The sequence below is a fragment of the Aulonocara sp. 'chitande type north' Nkhata Bay genome, linkage group LG15 (assembly GCF_057382095.1).
Source record: "Aulonocara sp. 'chitande type north' Nkhata Bay isolate Kocher_YH1m ecotype deep benthic linkage group LG15, A_spYH_male_GT1.1, whole genome shotgun sequence".
In the NCBI taxonomy this organism is placed as follows: Eukaryota; Metazoa; Chordata; class Actinopteri; order Cichliformes; family Cichlidae; genus Aulonocara; species Aulonocara sp. 'chitande type north' Nkhata Bay.
Genome location: NC_141358.1, coordinates 37041842 through 37063473, shown reverse-complemented (window position 1 = coordinate 37063473; position 21632 = coordinate 37041842). Strand labels below are relative to the sequence as shown.

At 40.6% G+C, this 21632-nt stretch overlaps 3 protein-coding genes across 8 annotated transcripts in view; all 3 read left to right on the top strand.

The window, feature by feature from the left end:
• camsap2a (calmodulin regulated spectrin-associated protein family, member 2a) overlaps positions 1-3263 on the top strand; it is a 43416-nt gene extending 40153 nt beyond the window's left edge. For all 5 annotated transcript variants that reach the window (XM_086263246.1, XM_086263245.1, XM_086263244.1 and 2 more), the window contains 2 exons: positions 334-452; positions 946-3263. In XM_086263246.1, the coding sequence (XP_086119372.1) occupies positions 334-452; positions 946-1251 (425 nt within the window). In that variant the 3' untranslated portion in view covers positions 1252-3263. The remainder of the gene's footprint in view (positions 1-333; positions 453-945) is intronic.
• A 1379-nt stretch (positions 3264-4642) lies between these two features.
• LOC147313576 (WD repeat-containing protein 47-like) lies at positions 4643-17438 on the top strand. Of its 2 annotated transcripts, XM_086263241.1 has the most exons (16): positions 4643-4836; positions 6689-6879; positions 6964-7047; positions 7149-7233; positions 7792-8100; positions 8319-8758; positions 9458-9554; positions 10455-10627; positions 10713-10970; positions 11287-11353; positions 12652-12809; positions 13162-13331; positions 13440-13610; positions 13843-13974; positions 15421-15639; positions 15748-17438. In XM_086263241.1, exons 2-16 carry the CDS (start codon positions 6722-6724, stop codon positions 15888-15890), a joined length of 2664 nt encoding a protein of 887 aa, XP_086119367.1. In that variant the 5' UTR covers positions 4643-4836; positions 6689-6721; the 3' UTR covers positions 15891-17438. The 2 variants fall into 2 exon arrangements, with proteins under 2 accessions (XP_086119367.1, XP_086119368.1); XM_086263242.1 differs by lacking the exons at positions 4643-4836; positions 6689-6879; positions 7149-7233.
• Positions 17439-18022: 584 nt separating this feature from the next.
• On the top strand, positions 18023-20927 carry lim2.2 (lens intrinsic membrane protein 2.2). Its single transcript, XM_086264579.1, has 5 exons — positions 18023-18090; positions 19044-19266; positions 19771-19911; positions 20237-20371; positions 20712-20927. The coding sequence occupies exons 2-5, from the start codon at positions 19089-19091 to the stop codon at positions 20780-20782; spliced, it is 525 nt and encodes a 174-aa protein (XP_086120705.1). The 5' UTR covers positions 18023-18090; positions 19044-19088; the 3' UTR covers positions 20783-20927.
• The last annotated feature ends 705 nt before the right edge of the window (positions 20928-21632 follow it).

Below are 21632 nucleotides of genomic sequence, written 5' to 3'. Positions count from 1 at the left end.
AACATACACTTGTTAAATTAGATCTTTGTTCTATCCATTGGAGATTTGTTTTTATTTATTTATTTATTTTTTATGTTGATCTCATTGTCTGAAGCTGGGTTTCCGTTTGTACTGATTGCAGTTCAAAGTAGTGATATAAACAGTTGTTTCTGATTCAAATAGCTCACATTCCTCTGTCAGACTAACTGGTAACCCTACCCTTAGCTATCGTCATACACGATTCAGCAGCAGAAAGAGTAAAACCAAGCAAACAAGTCTTTCCTTTGACATCACTGGAGTGGTTGCTATGGCAACAGTCCCATCCTGATCTCCCTGCCTCCGTCTTTCTTTCAGGACCGAGGCTGTACAAGGAGCCCAGCGCCAAATCTAACAAGCACATCATCCAAAATGCTCTGGCACACTGCTGCCTTGCAGGGAAGGTCAACGAGGGGCAAAAGAACAAGATTTTGGAGGTACATGTCCTTCATAACTATACTTACAGTTGCACTAAAACTGACATGGGACCTTTGACTCTCTTTGAGGTGTATGTTTAGTGTACATTTTCATATAAAGTGGTCTTTAAATTCAGAGTTTTTGTAGATTTGCCTCTGTACACCATCACAGTGGATTTGAAACAATCAAGATGTGATTGAAGTGCAAACCTTTTGAAGACTATCCCATTTCTTTGCCTTGAGTAACTCTTGGCTTGCCTTTGCAGTATGTTTCATTATCCATTCGCACTGTAAGGCACTATCTGATTAGTTATGCAGCATTTGGCATAATCTCTGCAGAGATCATAGCCACTTCACAATTCATGTATCATGAGTGTTTTGTAAGCTGTATATCCTGTTGATATTTTAAGTCACAGATTTATAAATAGGAAAAAATATCTACATAGCACATCAAGTGTCCTTAAGCATATGTCACCTACTTATCTAACCACATTTACTCCCCTGATCTTGACAGGAAATGGAGAAATCAGAAGCCAACAACTTCTTGGTTTTGTTCCGAGATGCCGGATGCCAGTTTCGCGCTCTCTACACTTATTGCCCCGAGACCGAAGAGATCAACAAGCTGACGGGCATCGGCCCCAAGAGCATCACACGCAAGATGATCGATGGCCTCTACAAGTACAACTCAGACAAGAAGCAGTTCAGCCAGATACCAGCTAAGACCATGTCAGCCAGCGTGGACGCAGTGACAATCCACAACCACCTCTGGCAAACCAAGAAGCCAGCCACCCCTAAAAAAGTAGTGCCTGCCCAGTCCTAATGGGACTTGATACCCTGAACATTTCATTTTCCTTCTTTGAACATAACCAGTCTCGGTTAGCACTTCACTGTACATATCCATGAAGATTCAAACACCTGCAATGCCAGTTAGATGAATGCGTATTTATCTTTTGTTTTGTTTGTTCTCCTCATTGCATTCCCGTCCTTTATCCTTCATATTCGGACCAGAAGTGATAAGACTTTAAAGATCACGAACAGCTGGAATGTACGACACTGTCGAGGAATGATGTAAACGTAATCATGTCTGTGTTTGAAAAAGAGATTTGAGACATTGTGTGAGAGCACGTGTGACTGATGTTATGTGCCAAACATTAAAAGAAAGAAAAAAGGAGACAGTATGAATGCCGGGACATTTTACTCCGTACACTGAAGCTCTGAATGTTTTCAATTCATGTATAGATTGACTTTTGTTCGCTCTACCCTGTTGAAGTGTGGCCTTACGCACGTTTGTTTTAGTGTAAGAGTGAGTGTAAAGCGACAACCTCTTTTGTATTTGGAAGAAACCTCTTTTTTCTTTTCTCACCTGTGTGAGTAAAAGTTTGTACATTAAAGTACGTAAACTCCAAAGGGCCAAAAAAAACCTGATTGCATACAGCTAGCGTTAGCCACACAGGATACATGTGTTCAGCTCAACAAAGCAAAGCGGTTCCAGCTTTTTCAGAACCCCTGTTTTTGAGGAAGTGATTTTAATGAATGCAGGACGTTACTGTAGATCACTGGTTCTCAACCTGTAGGTCAGGACACGTGCAGACAGTTTGTGCTGTACAATGTCAGTTTTCTGGTTTATTTGCATTGCTTCAGCCCAAAAGATCGGGAACCAGTGTTGTAGATCACCTCGCTGCTGGTTCACAGCAGGTTTGTGAACAAATGAAACTCCTCAGTATTATTTATTTTTTATTATGAAATGCTGCCGACTACAACTTGTAGGGTTCTTTGCAGTGTACTAAGATATTGTACAATCACACTCCTGGCCACTGGGATCAGGACTGATATCCAGGCTATAATGACACCTACAAAGTATTTCTCTTCATGTAACGATGAAATATTAACATTAAATTCAAGATGCACACTCAGACTCTTTATTATCATATCTGCACCCAGCTATAAGCCACTTTTGGCCCACCAAAATTAAGTAAGAATAGCTAGAATATAGCACATGCTAGATTTCTCATAGTTGCAAAAGATATGTTCTGTTATTTACAAGGTAAGTGATACATCAAAATAAGTAGTTTCTCCCAGTTTATTAAAAAGGCCACATTATGAAGTGTTTGTGTCATTTTCAACATGTCTATGCGTCTTTTTCACCACAGAAACGGGTTCAACCTGAACAACTAAAACGTGTGTGTTAGCAGCATTTTTGTCCATCATCTAAATGCAGCACGTTGTGAATTTATAGTAACATTGTTATTTTGTTAGATTTATTTTTTTCTATTAACACTAGGATGAGATTCACACAATAATGCAAGGCAGAATAGGGCAGGTAGATCCTTGTTGCTGCATACGGGTAGAGTCTCGCCATTTGGTTTAACCGGCGTCAGCGTTGTGTTACTTTTGCCACTGAATGTCAAATCCAACACCATTTGCAGGTATGATTTCCCCCCCAAAAATAAAGCTGCCAACGTGGTGCTTTGTTTTTAACTGGGGCGTGGGACGGGTGGGGGGTATTTATGACCAAAAGAGACATGTACGTGTTTTTGAAATTGTAATCTAGTACGACTCGGGTAAGAAGTGTTTCAATGTTCTTTACTGGAAGGATGTGTCAGCAGAAAGCTCGGTCTGCCTGCATTTGGCTGTTTTAAGGCCAAGGTTAAAAAGAAGATTATTATTTAAACTGTAATGATATTGTGCAGTGTGTTCATGTGAGCAACTTATTCACTATGATGACTTTGTTTTTGTTTCATCAGACGCTGTGCCCTCATTCAACATGTGGCTGAACATGTAGTGTCATTTTTCTTTTTCATTTTGCATTAAATAAAATAAAGCATGACATCAGCATGTCTGTGGTGTTGATTGCAAATGAGGGTATTTTTAAAAGGATATGCAAAGAGGGGGTTGTTAATAGAAGCAAACTCTTTTCATGGAAGGATAATATTTAACCATGAAACAGTTTTGGAAATATTAGTCGTAGGGTTCTTTCTTTTTTATATATATATATTTCTAAGCTATGGCACTGGACTATTGGTGTTTTCGAAGGGTTTCAAAGCCCAACCTGGTTAATTAGGGTCATTCCATCTGAAATCATCATGGGCCATTTGCATAAAATGTTATGGTCCAAATTCTTTGGTTTGTGTTTTCACACTTTGAAATCTGAGGCAATGTTGGAACATGAATATTTCCAAACCTATTAAAGATAAAAGACTGAAATGTTCACTGGTCTTCCCTAACATAAACATGAATGTCTGTATTTTGGGACAAATACATTACAAAAAAGGCTCCACATTTGAGCAGACATAAATACCAAACGTTTCCATTGCAAAACAGAACTGGTGACACTTTTGGAATGCTATAGTTGCATTTCACAGAAATGCAAAGTGAAACATGAAAAATACTTTTAAACAGAAAAATGAAGAATTCATGCTGTATTGAACAAATAGTCTAAATTGTGCCACGTAAACACAAATAGATCAATAGGTAGTCTAGTCCAGATTTGAAATCATAACATTTTCAAGAGGTGGTTCATCAGAAAATGTTCTACAATTATAATTAGATGGAGTACCTTAGATAACGGCAAAGTTAATGTGTTTAGATTAACTTGTTTCCAGTGAAAGCTATATATTTAGCTAAAGTAACAAGGCTGGATTTCTAGAAGCAACTTTATCTGACCCCGAGTACCTCGGGCCAAAGGCTCCACTGTAAATGGGAGCATAAAATAATTTTAACTTAGTTTATGAATCAGTCCAGTGTCGCTACTAAGGCTGTTAATAACACTGTGGTTATTTGACTAAAAAGAATACACATTGTTGTTTTGCTTAACAAATTATTTTAGCCATGGCCAATAAAATGTAGTTAATGACTACAGTAATGAAAATTTGCCATTAAACAAGGGAACTCAAAGAGTAATTTTAAAAGGGTTCAGCCACTTTTTTCATCATTTTGAGTGAATATATATATATAAACCATTTTCTATATTCTAATTAGATGCCCAACTTTCTGATAAAAAAATGTATATATTAGCTTGACAGCAATTTAAAAACTCGTCTTAGAGATGTTCAAAGAAAATAGCATTTTTATTGTCTTTCTTTGTTATTTATCTTATTTCTTAAAATAAAATAAAATAAATCCTATCCTTTTTTATCTCCCTGAATTTCCTTTGAAAGTTGTCGCGTCCGTGCTGTAGGTGTGACCGCTGGGCGTCGTTGCTACAGTTGATTGGTGGTTTGCGGCTACGTCCGCATGGCAACCGCGAGCTGTGTACAAGAAACGAGGCAGGAGAAAGGACTTTCTGGCAACGCAGTAAAGCCTTTCAGCAGTCAAATACATCCCTGCCGTCTTCTTCGTGGACGTCGCTACATCTGGAGACCGCGGGCTTTAATGCGGCGGGCTGTAGGCGCAGACTGACTGACAGGTGAGATGCTGGCACTGTTTCAAGGCGGTGTTTAGCACTGCGCTGTAGTCTAGCACGGTGTGTCCCCAGTAAGGGAGACAATGATTGGCATGCTTATCATTTTTTGCCCTGCATTTGTGTCCAGTGGTGTTAATAGTCGTCACTGGCTGCCGTGCTCGAATAAACAAGGTGTGTCCGAGGACAGATAAAGTGCTGAGGCTGTCAGGTTTGGGCCGCAGACCTGCTCTCACATCCCGGCCCGGAGCTGGGTGGATGTTCTGTCTGTGTATGGAGGGAACAGGGCGGCGTCATAAGCTGCTCTCCCAGCCTCTCTATGCGCTTCCTTAAACATACAGGGCAAGTGCACCATACATAATGAAGACCCCTCCATGTCTTTGCTGTAGCTGCCTGGGTGATGTTGCAGTGACTAACCATTTAAAGACCCAACCTTGGAACTGCATCTTTGATATGTTCCAGTATTTAAACTATGAGCCATTTAGGGACATTATGCATATGTGCAGAAACACCACAGATGCCCTTTGAAGCATAAAGCAAGCCTCCAGCAAAAGGGACATCACAGAAAAATACAGTTTAGTGACCGAGTTTAAAAGTGCAAAGGAGTACTACGAACTTACTTGAACCATCATAATAGACTAGAGTAAGAATTTAATTAAAGTGCAAAAATTAGCATTTTGCAAAATTAGACACCAGGATCATCAATGGGAAGGTTAACGTTCTCTAGGCGTTAAGAAAGAAAACACCTAATAACCTCGAACAGTATACTGATCTGGAAATTGGAGTGACACAAGGGAAAAGCATGTAGCATTATCTGTTAACCATAGTACAGACAGTGTGATGAGTCTCACAGAGTCCAGTGATGTGAGAGAGGACGTAAGCAGAGAGATGAATTCTGAAGTGTAGATAAGTTGCAATGTAGGGACAGTTTCATTGTGCTGACGGACAGTGGCCTAAATTATGCTGGAAAAGCTCCCAACAAGTTTTTGAAGGTAGAGAAGTAGAATATTCTACAGTGGCCAGTTTAACCAGCTGGTCTGTATTCTGTCAAGTATGAATTTCACTTGGTGTAAGCAAACCCAAAGGGAGAAAGACACATGAACAAACAACGGCTGCAGTAAAGCTTGTGAAAATAGAAATAATTTAAAACATGGTTTATGATTAAGTGATTGTTTTCCAGTTATATTGGATATGAAAACAATGTGTTGTGTTGGTGTACAGATCGAGAATTATAAAAAATTATAAAAACTGGAATTCACCTCCGTTTTTGTTTGTCATGTATTTTTTGCAAACAGGTGTGAAAAATTTGGGAATGCATAAACCAAAATGTCAAATATAAGGGTCAAAGGTTAGATTGGTTTTGGAAAATGTGAAAGATGAAATACATTTTGGACTTTTAACTGTATTTATATATGTTTTACAGCTTTTCTCACAGAAAAAGAACTCCTCCTTAGCCAATTACACTACAGCAAAGCAAATAAAGTAATAAGTTAACACTTGAATAAAGAAATGTCTTTCTTTAAATGGATCTACAGGAAAAACAGACATTTTCAAACAAAACAAACAAACAAAAACTTTGTTTTATAATTAGAGGACAGTTTGGGTTATGAGCCACCAGAATTTCTGTAATTTTACACATTTATTTCTTACAATTTAAGGCCAAAGAGTCATGCTGACAGATTATTTTTCCATTTATTTTCACTTACTACAGTATTAATATTACAATTAGAATAATTTCCTTAACATTGGGAACATCAGCATAAGTTTTTCTTCTTTTGCTGTGACCTTTCCATTAACAGCCTTCTGCCTTGTCTCTCTGTTTTCTTTTTTGTTTTTTTTTTTGTTTTTTTTTGTACAGCCAGCTATAAGCTGCCCCCAAAAGATCTGCAACATGACAGCAGAGGAGACGATCAACATAAAGGAGGCTGAGGTGATCAAGCTGATCCTGGACTTTCTCAACTCCAGGAAGCTGCACATTAGCATGCTGGCTCTGGAGAAGGAAAGCGGTGTTATCAATGGACTATACTCTGATGATATGCTTTTCCTCAGGTACACACACTCATATGGCACAAGCGGGATAGAGAGAAGTTTTTCACAGGATTCTTAAATTGTTCATTTGTTGTTTTTAATCAGGCAACTCATTCTGGATGGCCAGTGGGAGGAGGTGATGCAGTTCATTCAACCGTTAGAAGGAATGGACAAGTTTGACAAGAAAAGGTGAGAAAAGCTATATGTGGCTGTTTCGTACCGGTCTTCACACAACAAAGAACATTTTTAAGCGTACTTGTTTGTTAGCACGTTTGCACTTGTGTTTCCAGGTTTCGCTACATCATATTTAAGCAGAAGTTTCTGGAAGCTTTGTGTGTTAATAATGCCATGTCGGCTGCTGAAGACCCTCTAAATGTATGTGTACTTTTATATATACTTATGTCTTTGAAATGTATTATGAACTAGATGCATGTTTCCTAGCAGCTGCTCGTTGCTCAGTATAGCAGCCTGTGCTTATAAAGCTACGTTAATGTAAATTCTCTGCAGTAAAGAGAATTTTAATCTTGACTAAAAAGAAATTACACATTATAGTACTTGTTAAAGTATAGCAAGTATAATCTCTGAGATACTAGTTTAGCAACAGTTTCTTTCTATGATTCGCATTATTTTTTTGGATGATGCCTACTTTTTTAGAGCGAACCAGTGTTAAAAAAACAGTCTGTTACGGGCCACATAAGCTCTCTCTTGAGCACAGGGAAGTAAAATTGACAGGTGGGTTGGTATCTCCTTAAGCTGGTAAAAAGCCAGTTTCACAGCAGGCTTTACTCACTCCCATCCTATTGTGTGATAATCTGTGCTTGTAAGGAACAGCTAATGTCATCCTTTATCTGTCAAAACACCAGTGGGCTTCTGTATTGAGCACCCCAAAATATAATCACTGTCTTGCCCGCCTGAATTTTTCTGCTTTTACAGCTAGAGATCACCATGCAAGAGGCAGTAAAGTGCCTGCACAGTCTGGAGGAGTTCTGCCCGACCAAGGAGGACTACAGCAAGCTGTGTCTCCTCCTCACACTGCCACGCCTCACCCATCACGCAGAGTTCAAAGACTGGAATCCGAGCACGGCACGAGTGCATTGCTTCGAAGAGGCCTGCGCGATGGTAGCTGAGTTCATCCCTGCAGACAGAAAGCTGAGTGAGGCGGGCTTCAGGGCTAGCGGGAACCGCCTCTTCCAGCTGCTAATCAAAGGGATCCTTTATGAGTGCTGTGTCGAGTTCTGTCAGGTAATCTGATGCGCTATTAGTGAAAAGGGTTACAGTTAGGCTTAAGTGGCTGATAAAAGGCTCAAACCTGCAGAGGTGTTCAAAACTACTAAAAAAGGGTTTTATTGCAAAGTAACCTATTACTTTTTTTTTGTTTAAAAAAACAAACTGTCTGGTTTTTGCACATTTGTGTCTCCGAAAAAATAGAATAGGTTTTAAGAAGCTTTTCTGTTTTGTAGAGTAAAGCAACAGGAGAGGAGATCACAGAGGGCGAGGTGCTGCTTGGCGTGGATTTGCTGTGTGGGAACGGCTGTGATGAGTTAGATTTGTCGCTGCTCTCCTGGCTGCAGAATCTTTCCCCGGGTGCCTTCACCTGCGCCTTCCAGCAGAAGACCCTCAACATCCATGTGGACCGGCTGGTGAAGCCCAGCAAAGCTGGCCACGCCGACCTCCTTACTCCATTAATCAACCGTCTGTCCCCGTGCCCTACCTCACCCTTTCATCAAAGACCTCATTCGGCCGACACCTACATGTCGAGATCCCTCAACCCAGCTCTGGACGGCCTGTCTCACGGTTTGGCGGCCCAGGACAAGAGAGGCCTGGAGACAAACATGAAGTTCGCTCTTAGCCGGAGCCTCGTGGAGAATAACGTGCATCAGCAGGACGATTCACCTGAGAGGTAAAGTCAAAGAAACTGGAAAGGGATATTTCGTACATCTTGTTGGGAGTAAATATAAATGTTATTTTGCAAAATAAACACTGAACTTTCCCTGGTGTCAGGAAAACAAATTGCACTCATTCAGCATTCTAATTAGAACTATGCAGTCGAATCAAACTTATAAACCCCAGAATAAAAATGCTGCTTGACCGGTCCATGCAAAGATTCATTATTTAAATCCTGCCTACAAACAACTAACCACGCAGGCTATGATGTAAAACCTTTTCTTTATTTAAAATTCCTCTAATGTATGTTATTATACTTTTTAAAAATATATATATATATTTAGGATAGATGTCTGCCAGACTGTTGCTAGTTTGTTTTACAAGGTGACTGCAAATAAAATGTCACAATTCTAAGGTTGAGACAGGATGTTGGCCCCACCTGTTGGATGTAGTCAAGCTGTACAACTAGGCGCAAAAATGCATCAGTGTTGATGTGATATGCACATATATGAGATCATAGTTAATGGATTTTATGCAAAACAGCAGAAATATTATTGTAGCTGACACAAATCTAGACTAATCTTCAATCACAGGTTAATTAAGAGCTTTTTAATTTGACTTTGCTATTATTGTTTGCATAACCCTTATAGATAAAATGTTTTTGACTTGAGATATAAAATCAGATAAACTGATTGATACGTCTTCCTAACTATAGGAAGCACCCACAAGGGCTGGATGGACCAAACAGCACACGCACACCTCTGACTCCTGGAAAAGATGGTGGGCCACCGTGCAGCACAGAAACACATGAGGTATGAACTGCAGGCCGTAAGCAGCAGACTTATGTGCATGGTTTAAGCCTGAAATCAGCCAGTGTCATCTGTTGTTTAAAGGTGAAAGTGAATGAATGCCAGGCTTCACCTCCGGGTTCTCAGAACAAAGTTGTTTCTCGACTGTTACGAAGAAAAAGCAACAGTTAGCTGTCTGGTCACTTGAGTCAAAGTCAGTGAAAGATTTTCAGTCTGGAGTTAAAGACACAGAATGAATCCCCCCTGAACTGTGTGGTCTTAACGCCTTTATTGCATTATAAATCCTGCCTGAATTCTATACTACACGTCCACATAGGGCACTTGCACCTTGCTGCCCCCTGTCCCAGTGTAGCGAGGTGGAGCTCATGGACACTGGAAACACATAATCTGCTTTGATATGCAGCCACATCCAAAGATGGCCTCCTGCTTTCATCATCACTCATCTTTATACATTTCAGGTCCCATCTAGAAGAGCATAGTACTTTAAGATTATATCACCACGTGTGTGTGTGTGTGCATGAAAAGTGGTGAGAGGCCTGAAGGATAATATACTGTTGACTCAATGCAATGAGTTCCTTGAAAACTTTTTTATGGGGTGGATGATGGAGGACAAGGCCTTGGGAGTTGAAGAGTTGTCAGCAGTGGCTCTGGGAACGAGTTTGCCTTTTATAATCTGGTGTGTGTGTGTGTGTGTTTTGTGTGTGTCTGGACACTTCCAAGCTTTGAAGCACAGAACAGTGAAAGGCACTATGAATTATTCAGCCTACAGGGCCTGCTTTGGTAAAATAGAAAATACAGTTTCAGGGATTTCTACATTTTCTGCAGAAACAATTCAACTGTTTGGGTTTTTTTTGGGGGGGGGGGGGACTCATTTTGGTGGCTTGTGTCCTTGTCTGTGTCCAGCGTCGTGACTCCACTGAGCACATCCAGGAGTATTACAGACAGCGGCTCCGCGTGCAGCAACATCTGGAACAGAAGCAGCAGCAGAAGCAGCTTTACCAGCAGATGCTGCTGGAGGGGGGAGTGAAGCCCCAGGATGGAGCCCAGCACAACCTCACAGAAACCTTCCTCAGCAGGTGAGGATGTCATTCCTACAGGATTTGATGTCAGCGAGGAATGAAACGCAAGCCGGGTGCTACGACAGAGCTTGTCTTTGTCTAGATCCATCCAGAAGTTGGAAGAGATGAATGTGGGCATCGACCACCGTGGAGAGGACATGATGGCGCAGCTGGGCCAGCAGTGGAACGGGCTGACGGGGAACAACAGCACATCTAGCCCCAGGGTGCCTGACACCCGTCACACCCCAGATAAAGGACCGCCGAGGGACAAGCCAGGTGGGGTGAGCAGCAGCACGCCAGTAAGCACCGGGAGCCACAGCTTGCCGTTGCTCAGTGAGTCCCCAGTTCCTCCCAATAAAAGGTAAGAGCCTCCTGCTATTGGTCTCCACCGAAACATCTTAACTTGTTAGAAGTTAGGCTCACATTTTGCTGGTGTGTAGGGAATGCTTCTAGTGACTGTTCAGCTGCTAATTAATTGAAATAGAACATGTATCAAAAAGAAGAATCAGATTTCAAAAGGCTATGTTTGCTATGTGTAATGCAGCTTTCCTCATAGCCAGCATTTGCTAATTATTATCAAATATTTGAAACATGTCACTCCGAGCTCTTATTGATGGGAACCAAAAAAACCCAATGTTTATGACTTGTTTATGCATTGTTCTTTTTTGTGCTCAAAGAATCACTGGCTCTGGTCCTACAGTCCAGGATGACTCCACAAGCTCTGCAACACGTAGCACACACGAGGTATGTAAGCACGCTCTGTTGATATTTAACTTCCATACATTCCACATACAGTGGTATGCAAAAGTTTGGACACCGCTGATAATTTTCATGATTTCCCTTCATAAATTCATTGGTTGTTTGGATCAGCAATTTTATGTAAATATATCATATAGCAGATGAACACAATGATATTTGAAATGAAGTTTATAGGATTTACAGAAAGTGTGCAATAGTTACTTAAACTAAATTGGGCAGGTGCATAAATTTGGCCACCCCAACAGAAATCTTCCATCAATATTTAGAAGATCCTCCTTTTGCAGAAATAACAGCCTCCAAACCTGAACACTTCCTATAGCTTCCAATGAGAGTCTGGATTCTGGTTAAAGGTATTTTGGACCTTTCGTCTTTACAAAACATCTCCAGTTCAGTCAGGTATGATGGTTTCCGAGCATGGACAGCCCACTTTAAGTCACACCATAGATTTTTAATAATATTCAGGTCTGGGGACTGAGATGGCCAATCCAGTACCTTGTACTTGTTCCTCTGCATGAATGCCTTAGTGGATTTTGAGCAGTGTTTACGGTCGTTGTCTTGTTGAAGTATCCAGCCCCAGCGCAACTTCAACCTCAAGAGACACTGTTTGTGGCATCCTTCGCCTCGGCTTATCTAAGATTTTTCTTGACCTGTCACTTCCAGCCTTAACTTGAACTGTGCCTGTGGTCTTCCATTTCCTCACTATGTTGCTCAAAGCGGAAACTGACAGCTGAAATATCTGAGATAGCTTTTTGTATACTTCCCTAAACCATGATGTTGAACAATCTTTGTTTTCAGGTCATTTGAGAGTTGTTTTGAGGCTCCCATGTAGCCACTCTTGAAAGAAGATGCAAAGAGGAGAAAAACATGCAATTGGCCACCTTAAATGCCCTTTCTCATGACTGGATTCACCTGGGTATGTAGGTCAAGGGTCAATGAGCTTACCAAACAAATTTTATGTTCCAATAATTAGTGCTAAAGGTATTCAAATCAATAAAATGACAAGGGTTCCCAAATTTATGCAGCTGCCTAATTTAGTTTAAGTTACTATTGCACACTTTCTGTAAATCCTAAAAACTTCATTTCACTTCTCAAATATCATTGTGTTCGTCTGCTATATGATATATTTAAATGAAATTGCTGATCCGAACAACCAATGAATTTATGAAGGAAAATCATGAAAATTATCAGGGGTGCCCAAACGTTTGCATACCACTGTGAATGCTTAAACGCAGCTGCAAACTTCATGACAATGTTTGGTTTATTTTTTTTATCTTCCTGTGAAGCCCGCAAAGTGCAAAACACAGTTTGTTAAGGTGAGCCAGCTCGAGGACACACAGGCAGTGCGCGCAGTGGCCTTCCATCCCGCCGGTGCGCTTTATGCCGTCGGCTCCAACTCAAAAACCCTGAGAGTGTGTGCCTACCCGGAAACACTAACTGCCAGGTGAGAGCGGCTTACAGGGACCTACAAATCCACACTGTGAGATATTTTTGTATCTCTAGAGCAATTTTGATGACTTGAACAGCTTACTTCCTTTTCTTACTTTGAAAAAAGACAACGACCCAATATGAGCAAGCATTTGGCGACAGTGGGAAGGAAAAACTCCCTTTTAAGAGGAAGAAACCTCAGGGAAGAGCAGCCATCTGCTGCAACCGGTTTCATCAAAATGAAAAATAAAATTCACTCATGGAAAAAATCCAAAATAGGTGGATTCAAGGAACCTTTTTAATTTTTTTTCTTCATGCCTTCATCATTTTTTTTATCTGTCTGTGTCCATGTTTGTTTGCTTCTTTAGTGGTTCTGGTGGAGTGAAGCAGCCGGCTGTGCGCTTCAGGCGGAACAAACATCACAAGGGCTCAATCTACTGCGTCGCCTGGAGCCACTGTGGACAGCTTTTGGCCACTGGCTCCAATGATAAATATGTCAAAGTCTTGCCTTTCAATGCAGACACCTGCAATGCCACAGGTACACACAATAAGGAAAATATTAGAAAAATAAGTTTAAGCTGATGCAGAAACTCATGTTTCTTCTGTTGCTAAACTGCTTGGAAACATCTGTACTCTTGTGATTCAGGCCCAGACCTGGAGTTTAGCATGCATGACGGCACTATTAGAGATTTGGCTTTTATGGAAGGTCCTGAAAGTGGAGGATCTATTTTGATCAGTGCTGGAGCCGGGGACTGCAACATCTACACTACTGACTGTCAGAGAGGACAGGGCCTTCATGCCCTGAGCGGACACACTGGTATGTCCCCGTTTACCTGCAGCTGAGAGATTGGTCTAAGCAAACTCTGGATAGGGGTTTTCAAAGTGTGGTCCCCAGTAGTGTTTTATGGTATTGTCTGCTTCATTCATCCACTGTAGGTTCTTTAAAACACAAATTTAGCACGAGTACCAACATTTATCGCATTTATTGCAAAGTTGTTGAAAAGAGTTGTTGTGAACAGAGCTCAGATATTATGTGCTGTTTTGAACAGGTCACATTCTGACTCTGTACACATGGGGAGGGTGGATGATTGCTTCAGGCTCACAGGACAAAACTGTCCGCTTCTGGGACCTGCGGGTGCCCAGCTGTGTTCGGGTGGTGGGCACAACTTTGCATGGCACAGGTGAGTCATACTGAAACTTGCTACTTTGTTTGATTGGAAATGGTTTTTACCACACTGCTACAGGTTAGAGTGGTTTTACAGGAAGACACTTACACTTTTATGAAGAGCACGACTTCCATAAATTAGAAAGGAAAAAAGAGAAATTAAAGACAGAAATCAACTGACGCTTCAGGGCAAGTCAAAAAATATTTGAAAGCTACAGTTAGTTATTTTCTGAGGTTATTTAATATAAAAAAATAATATACTAAGATATACATGATTTTGTATGTAATTACATCAGTATACATTTATTACATTCTCAGAAATTTAGAACTAATCCAGTAAAAATAGAAATATGGGGAGGAGGCACCAGTTTTTTTGAAATGTTGGCCATGTTGCCCAGCTATCTTGAACACAGTGGATGAGATGGACATTGTTGCTCTGCCTGGTCTTGGTTTTTTATGTATGTGGCTAGAGACCAACTATATATGTTGTTAATCACAAATAGCTCTTTCACACTATATATTTGCTATTTCCACTTTATCCTCTTCCTCCTCATCTATGGCCTCGTCATGAACTGAAGTGAGAGCTCTAACACACGGAAACATGCATAAATGTGCATTCCCCTACAGCAGCCACTGTAGCTAGGATGATATTTTAAACGCTGTAACTTTTAAAAATATATTGAAATATGCATCCAGTACAGTTATATATTTATACAGTTTATATTTAAAAATAAATGTTTAAAAATGTTAGCTGCAGGTAGTGTTAAAGTTTTACCTTATTTGTAGTATTTTCAGCTGAGTCTGCATTCGTTTTGTAATATTTTGTTGTTTAAATCTAAGCAAAAAGATGACAAAGTTAGCCGCAAAGATGCATTATCGATGGCCCTTTACTCTTAAATGTGGCAAATCCAGTTATTGCTGTTATTTCCAGGCTGCGGCCCTCTCTTTGTCCTGATTGCTCTCCTAGCATTAGCATTACCTCAGCTATCTGTTCTACCCAGTTACAGCAAAAAATCATTTAGATGATGATTAACAGTTCAATAAAATCTTGTTTGCTGTCTGGGTTATTTGTGATAACATTAATCCACTGATATCGCATTATCAAACACCTACCTGTCTGATAGCGACATGAAGGACACCTAAAGTAGGAGCATATCTGCTGCTTGCATGTTTGTAGTTTGTCAGCAGCCTGTCTCTTATGAAACTCTTAATATGAACAGCTGATGAAACCATAATCAAGCGCTGCACTCCAGTAAATTGAAATAATAAAACAAGTGTTTATCACTGTGGTGTAGTATTCGCTGATGACAACTGTAAAACATTTTGTCACAGTTTCCCTTTGCAAATGCAAAATGCCTGGATAACGTTTAAGGCTTTGAGTGTCAGAAACTGCTCCTGTCAGCAAAATACTTTTTAAGCTGTATCCAACAACATGACGTTCTTCACACTGTACGTTACTCAGGAAGTGCAGTTGCTTCAGTGGCAGTGGATCCCAGCGGCCGCCTGCTCGCCACCGGTCAGGAGGACAGCACCTGCATGCTGTACGACATTAGAGGAGGCCGCATAGTGCAGACGTACCGCCCCCACAGCACTGACATACGCTCTGTGCGCTTCTCACCGGGAGCCCATCATCTCCTCACTGGTTCCTATGACAACAGGATCATAATCAGCGACCTTCAAGGTAGCTTGAAATAAGTCATTGTTTGAAGTGAAAAATCAAATTTTGAAGCACTTAAAATTGTGTTTGTAAGCTCCTCCTGTGTGATATTTCCCCCTTCTCTGACCCCAGGTGACCTAACCAAGCCCCTCCCTCAGACGGTGGCAGGGGAGCACTGGGACAAGGTGATCCAGTGTAGGTGGCACCCACACGATCGGACCTTTGTCTCCTCGTCTGCGGATCGAACCGTCATCCTCTGGGCTCCAGGCCCGTGAGATTTAGAGAAAGAGCACAGTTTCCACATACACCCCAGCTCCGAGGTGTATTGGTGTGCAAAACATGCATATCGTAAACGTCAAGTTGTTTATATGTTTAAAGATAAGTGCACATGTGCGTACAGTAGGGTGACAGGTGCACTTTTGAGCCAGAAAAGCCAGTCACTTTAAGGAGGACACTTTCTACGTATGTGTGTATATGAATGTCCATATATGTCTTTGGGTATGTGCCAATGTGTGCTCAAGCAACCATGAATTTCTGGAAATCTGAGTGTATATGGCTTTGCAGTTTGAGTCAAATTTAAGGAAAAATGTGAGGTTGAATTTCTAAATATACATAGAACATGTCTGTGTTCGCTTGATACCTTTCAGCTTGTGACTTTTATAATTTCAGCAAAGATTAAATGGCAAATGTGATACAGAGTATAAAGATGGTCGCTAATGCCCATCTTAAAAAGCACTTTACTTTACTTTGACTGCGAGCATACTTATCTTATATTGTAACTCATCTGTCACACTGCCCAAGCAAGTACACTCAAAACATGGAGGTAAACAAAGAAGTAGGGTTGGTGTAATGTGACATTTAGCATCTTAACACAGCAACTCTTTTGATAATTTCTGCAGGAAGGAGCGACAGAATTTAATGTTCTGGAGAGAAGCCACATTTGGTTATGCATATCATAACGTGCCTTTTTTGTAACTGTTGTGTAGTTTTTTGGATGTCTGGATTGATAGATTTGTTTTTTTTAATTTGCAGCTTTATTTTGGTATTTTATCACATGCCTTTTGTCAGCTGCAAGTTCAAACAAGGTTACTGCACCCATCAGCATCACTTATATGCATACAACAGTTTATTCACTTACATGAAAGCTCCAAAAAAAGAGTACCACTGGGTGTGAGTTACAGGCAGCACCCGAACAAGTCGAGTTAAGCTTTAGGAACCTCTTCTTGGGAACTCTGATTCGAGCGCATGGAAGTGTTTACCTGCAGTCGGTCGATAAATTTGACAAGAAAAAAAAGTCTTAAATCAGAGATGTGGATTCACGAGAACCCGTGTCCCAGAGAAGGTTTAGGGATTTATAGTGAACTTTACAATAGAGTCCACTAAATGCAGACAACCATGAGAGTCTCTGTATTTTGGATCAGCAGGCTAATGTCAAAACAGTGGTAATGATGCACTTTAAAGAGATGCTTCAGGACTGCACAGTGTGAAACACCAGTGTCATTGGCTTGTTTAACTTTTAGCTTCACTTTTTTGAGCAGCCTGGTGCAAGTGTGAGACAGAGACGAGGGTACAGGCTGAGAAAACGACTGACCTTTGTGGGATTATCGTATTGTGCTTTACATTTTACCTTATCTGTGACTCTTGATGGCATATTCCGTGTCACTGTCCACCTGTAATAGTTACATGCACAAATGTGTCACAAGTAAGACAAGTGCCAAGGGGTCATTAGGGTTCAAACTGTTAAAAAAAATAAAGTAGTGGCTGTCTAACACACCTTCTTTTAAGGAATACTTTGAAACAAACTGACAAAATAAAGATATCGAGTGAAGTAATTGATGTGTTTCATCTTTTTTTTTTTTTGTATCAATCACACACACCCACTGGCTGCTCGTTTAGCACAGCTTGTTAATACTGGGTTGGGTCCAGACATGTCAGCTTATACCTAATAAACTGACTGGTGAGTGTACATCACTGATTTAAATGATCTTAGAGCCTGTGCACACGGGTAGGTGCAAACATAGTTATGTGCAAGTGCAGGGCGCACATGGGTTCACCTTTTCCTCTGTGCAATTGCCAACATAAGTCTGCTACTGCCTATCCCAGCATACTCCCATTGCTACATGGCAGTAATACAGTTTTTGGCCTTTGATAGAAAAGCAATTTATACATTTTCACAGCTTGCCAAGTCTGAGCCAGTATTTTCTAGGAAAAAGTTTGAAAAAAAAATGATAGGAAGTCATATAGCACATAGAGAAAAATCAAGAGCAAGAGTTCAGAGATGCACTGGGGTGATAAAAGGATGGAGGTAACTGCAGAGAAGAGAGCAAGAGGGGGATTTAGCATCACTCACATGCTGCGCTCGATCATTCCCTCTTTTGTGCAGTGGACAATGAGGGCCAGAGGTACGGGGGCTTAAAAAGGATACGCGCACTGTCACAGCCAACAAACCTGGAGAGCGACCAGCCAAAACCAGAGGTATCAGTTTAAAAATGTACAAGTGTAAAAGAACGTAACTGAGTGTATTTGCCAGGAAAATATTAGTCTTTGAGGCCTTAAAGGGAAAAGGACAAAATTGCTTTTGAAGAGGAAAACCTACAAAGATATAGAAGACATGAGGTGTCAAGATTGGTGATTTTTATTTATATATTTATTTATTTTAACTGAGAAAGGATCTGTACAGCTTACAAACTGGACCTGTGACCCCAGTGTTGGTTCATGTTACTTAATAGAAATATATGGGACTCAGGTATAAAATTTCTTTGGATGTTTGGAAATTTTTTGGCGAGAAGTACGGGAAAAGTCAGTGCATGAAGTTGCTGGTTTACTGGCTGGCTGACAGAGCAGCAGTGCTGACGGTTCAGTTACTCAGTGGTGGAAGATTAGTTTGTGGAGCACGGAGGGGAATTAGTGATGAACAATGGCTCTGAACTGCCTGTTAGGCAAGCTTTTTGTCATACAGCAGTTTGAGTCAAGTGTTTTTCTGACTATATCCAATTCTAGAATTAAATTAAAAGCACATTTATCTGATGTGGTGATACGAAATGTAACTTTTCCATCAAAATGCATCAAGATAATGTCTCGAGATTTAAAAAGGAAAACGTGCTTTAAACAGAAAGAGGTAGCTCCTCAGACTCGCAACAAGTTTTGGATTGCCTTTATTGTAGTTATAAGAACTAAGCCACGTGCATGTGTGGCAGGGACTTGCTCTTTGCTGTCTTACTAGATGTAGATTTGGTAATGGATTTCTGTAATTAATGAGGAACTTAGCTTTGTGCATTTTTATGTGATCATCTAAAAGACTCGAGGGTCGACAGGAGAAAAAAACAAATCCAAAGACTGTGTGCAGCTGATCTTTCAGGAAATTAATATGTAAGTGTTGTGCACAAATTCTGTATTTTCCCCAACTCTGTCCTCTCTTCCCCGAGCAGCTGTTGAATGTTTAGGAGGACAGTCTCTTGCCAGGCGTCTCCACAATGCTGTATACTTTAGCAGGAGGAGGCACCCTCTGCGGCGTGGCCGCCCTCGTGCTTCTCATAGTTTCTACAGCGACGGACTTCTGGATGCAGTATCGATACTCTGGCAGCTCGGCCAATCAGGGGCTTTGGAGATTCTGCATCAACCACAAATGCCACGCCCACACCATCACTGTAGGTGAGTGGTCCACCTCAAGATTTTTTGTAACAAACTCATAAATTTAACTGTAACAAAAGTATCTGAATTCATGCAGACTATGTTGTGAGTAGAAAAATTTGTACAGCATAGAAAGCTAAAGCAAGTGCACATGGTTTATATGTAGGCTTAAAGACTGCAGTACCTCAGTTATTCAAAAAATAATGTTTAGCACGTTTAAAGGGCTACATACTGAACTTAGAGGATATTATGCTAGTATCGACCTAATATCAATATCAGTGTTGCTAGCGATACTGTCCACCTACCTCTACACTGCAACTGTGTGCTTTTTCTAAAAGTTAACTGGCTACAATTCTTATTTACAGTTAAATATTTTAAGCAGATGATTCTTAAGTGTTTTACACAAATAATCAAATTCATGGCAGGTTTTGTGACTTCTTGGTGAGGCAACACGAGCTGCACAATCAGTGCAAATGTAAGTGTATATTCAGCATGTGGACATGGTTCTGACCTTTTTGTTTCCAGCCTTCTGGGATGCCACACGGGCCTTCATGCTGCTGGCAGTGCTGAGCTGTTTTGCTGGCGTGGTGCTTGGACTGAGCGCTTTCACTAACGGCACCAAGAACAGGAGAGTGCGCACAGGTGGCATTGCCCTGGTCCTGTCAGGTAAACCAAGAGTGAGCAGATCAGAAAATACAAATTTCAATACAGTTTTATTTACACTCAATAATCACACCAACAGTCACACGACCAGTTGGGGGTGATAGGGGGCAGCCTGATGCCAGCCCTCTGTCTTGGGTTTTATTTTTGGAACTCTTCCCATCATGTAAAAGATTCCAGAAGCAATTATACATTCAAGTCCTGAATGCAAACTAATTAACTAAATGTCTTGTGTTGATTTTTTTCATATTTTGGGGGCAACATACAGGTCTCAAAGAAATATGTCTTCATGTTTTACCCAGTGGATTTTTTCTGTCTCCTCTGTTCTCAGGTTTTCTCGCTCTGCTGGCTTTGGCAATTTACACTGGTGTGACTGTTACCTTCTTTGGCAAACGCTTCTTGGACTGGCGCTTTTCCTGGTCCTACATCATAGGCTGGGTTGCCATTATTTTGGCCTTTGCAGCAGGTTTGAATTGTATTTATTTCTTATTGTAGGAGTCATGTTTAATGTGAGTGAATCACAAGCAACATGCTTTATTATTATTTTTTAAATATTTTATTATTTTTCTAATAAGTAATAAAACCAGAGCCTCAGTGTGAGGCTTTTGTCAAATATCAAACTTGATGATAAAATGACAAAAGGGCATTTTCTGGACACATTTAGGGACTAAGCAGCTTCTTGGCATTTCCTACCTTAGTAACAATTACTCATGGCTACTCTGTCCTTCTAATGAGCTTTCATTGTTTGAGAGCCATCGTTTTTAAGAAGGTATTTTAATACTTATCTACATATCATTTCCTTTTAGGCGTGTTCCAACTCTGTGCCTACCAGCGGACCACTGCAGAACCTGCTCCCCCCAATAACCCGGAGAGCTGAACAGCACTAACGCACTGCTCCGCTTGCAGACTGTTGCTGCTTTTGAGTACCTAGGATGGAATAAATGAATATAGATTCCTTTCTTTCTGGTTTCCCTGTAATACATATTTGACACCACGTGCTAGTACACCACTGCTTTTACTTTAATGTAGATACATAAACTGTAACTGTGTGAATTATTGATTTAAAACCAATTGAAAAATAATATTCCAGTTGGTTTTTAACACTTTATTTAACCAGAAAGTCAAACTCTTAAAATGAATGTCGTTTAAAGGTTATGTGACGGATTGTCCACTAGATGGCGCTCTAATGCCACAAACAGGAGGTATGTAAGCGCTCTGCTCAAGAGGAGTCTTTTCCTTAAGTTATGCAACTCGGGCTTTAAATCATCTATGAGGTTTCATTAAGTCTTGATTCTGCCTGTTCATCTGACTATTAATATTTACCAACTATATAGATACAAGTCATCAACATATAAAGTAAGCGTTAATTGTTGATACTGCTGGGAATACCTTTATATCAGTATCAGATAATACCAAGAGACAATAATTATTGTAAGTCTTAGTGCACATTAAACGCTAAAGACTCAACCATGAAGTTCCTGCATACAACACTGAAGAATGTGTTTTTCCCATGACTTCCAGTTACAACTCATACCTGATTTTCAATGCCTGTGTGCGTGCTAGTAAATCCCAAGGAGGCGGCCGTGGGTTTAGAAATTTCTCAGCAAACACTGGCATGAATTGGAAATGGGTTTAAAAGGCGTGTAGTTATTTAGATTGGATAGTATCCAAGTTACCTGCCACTCCCAGACTTCATGTTTTCCATCCATTTACCACGTCCAATTTAT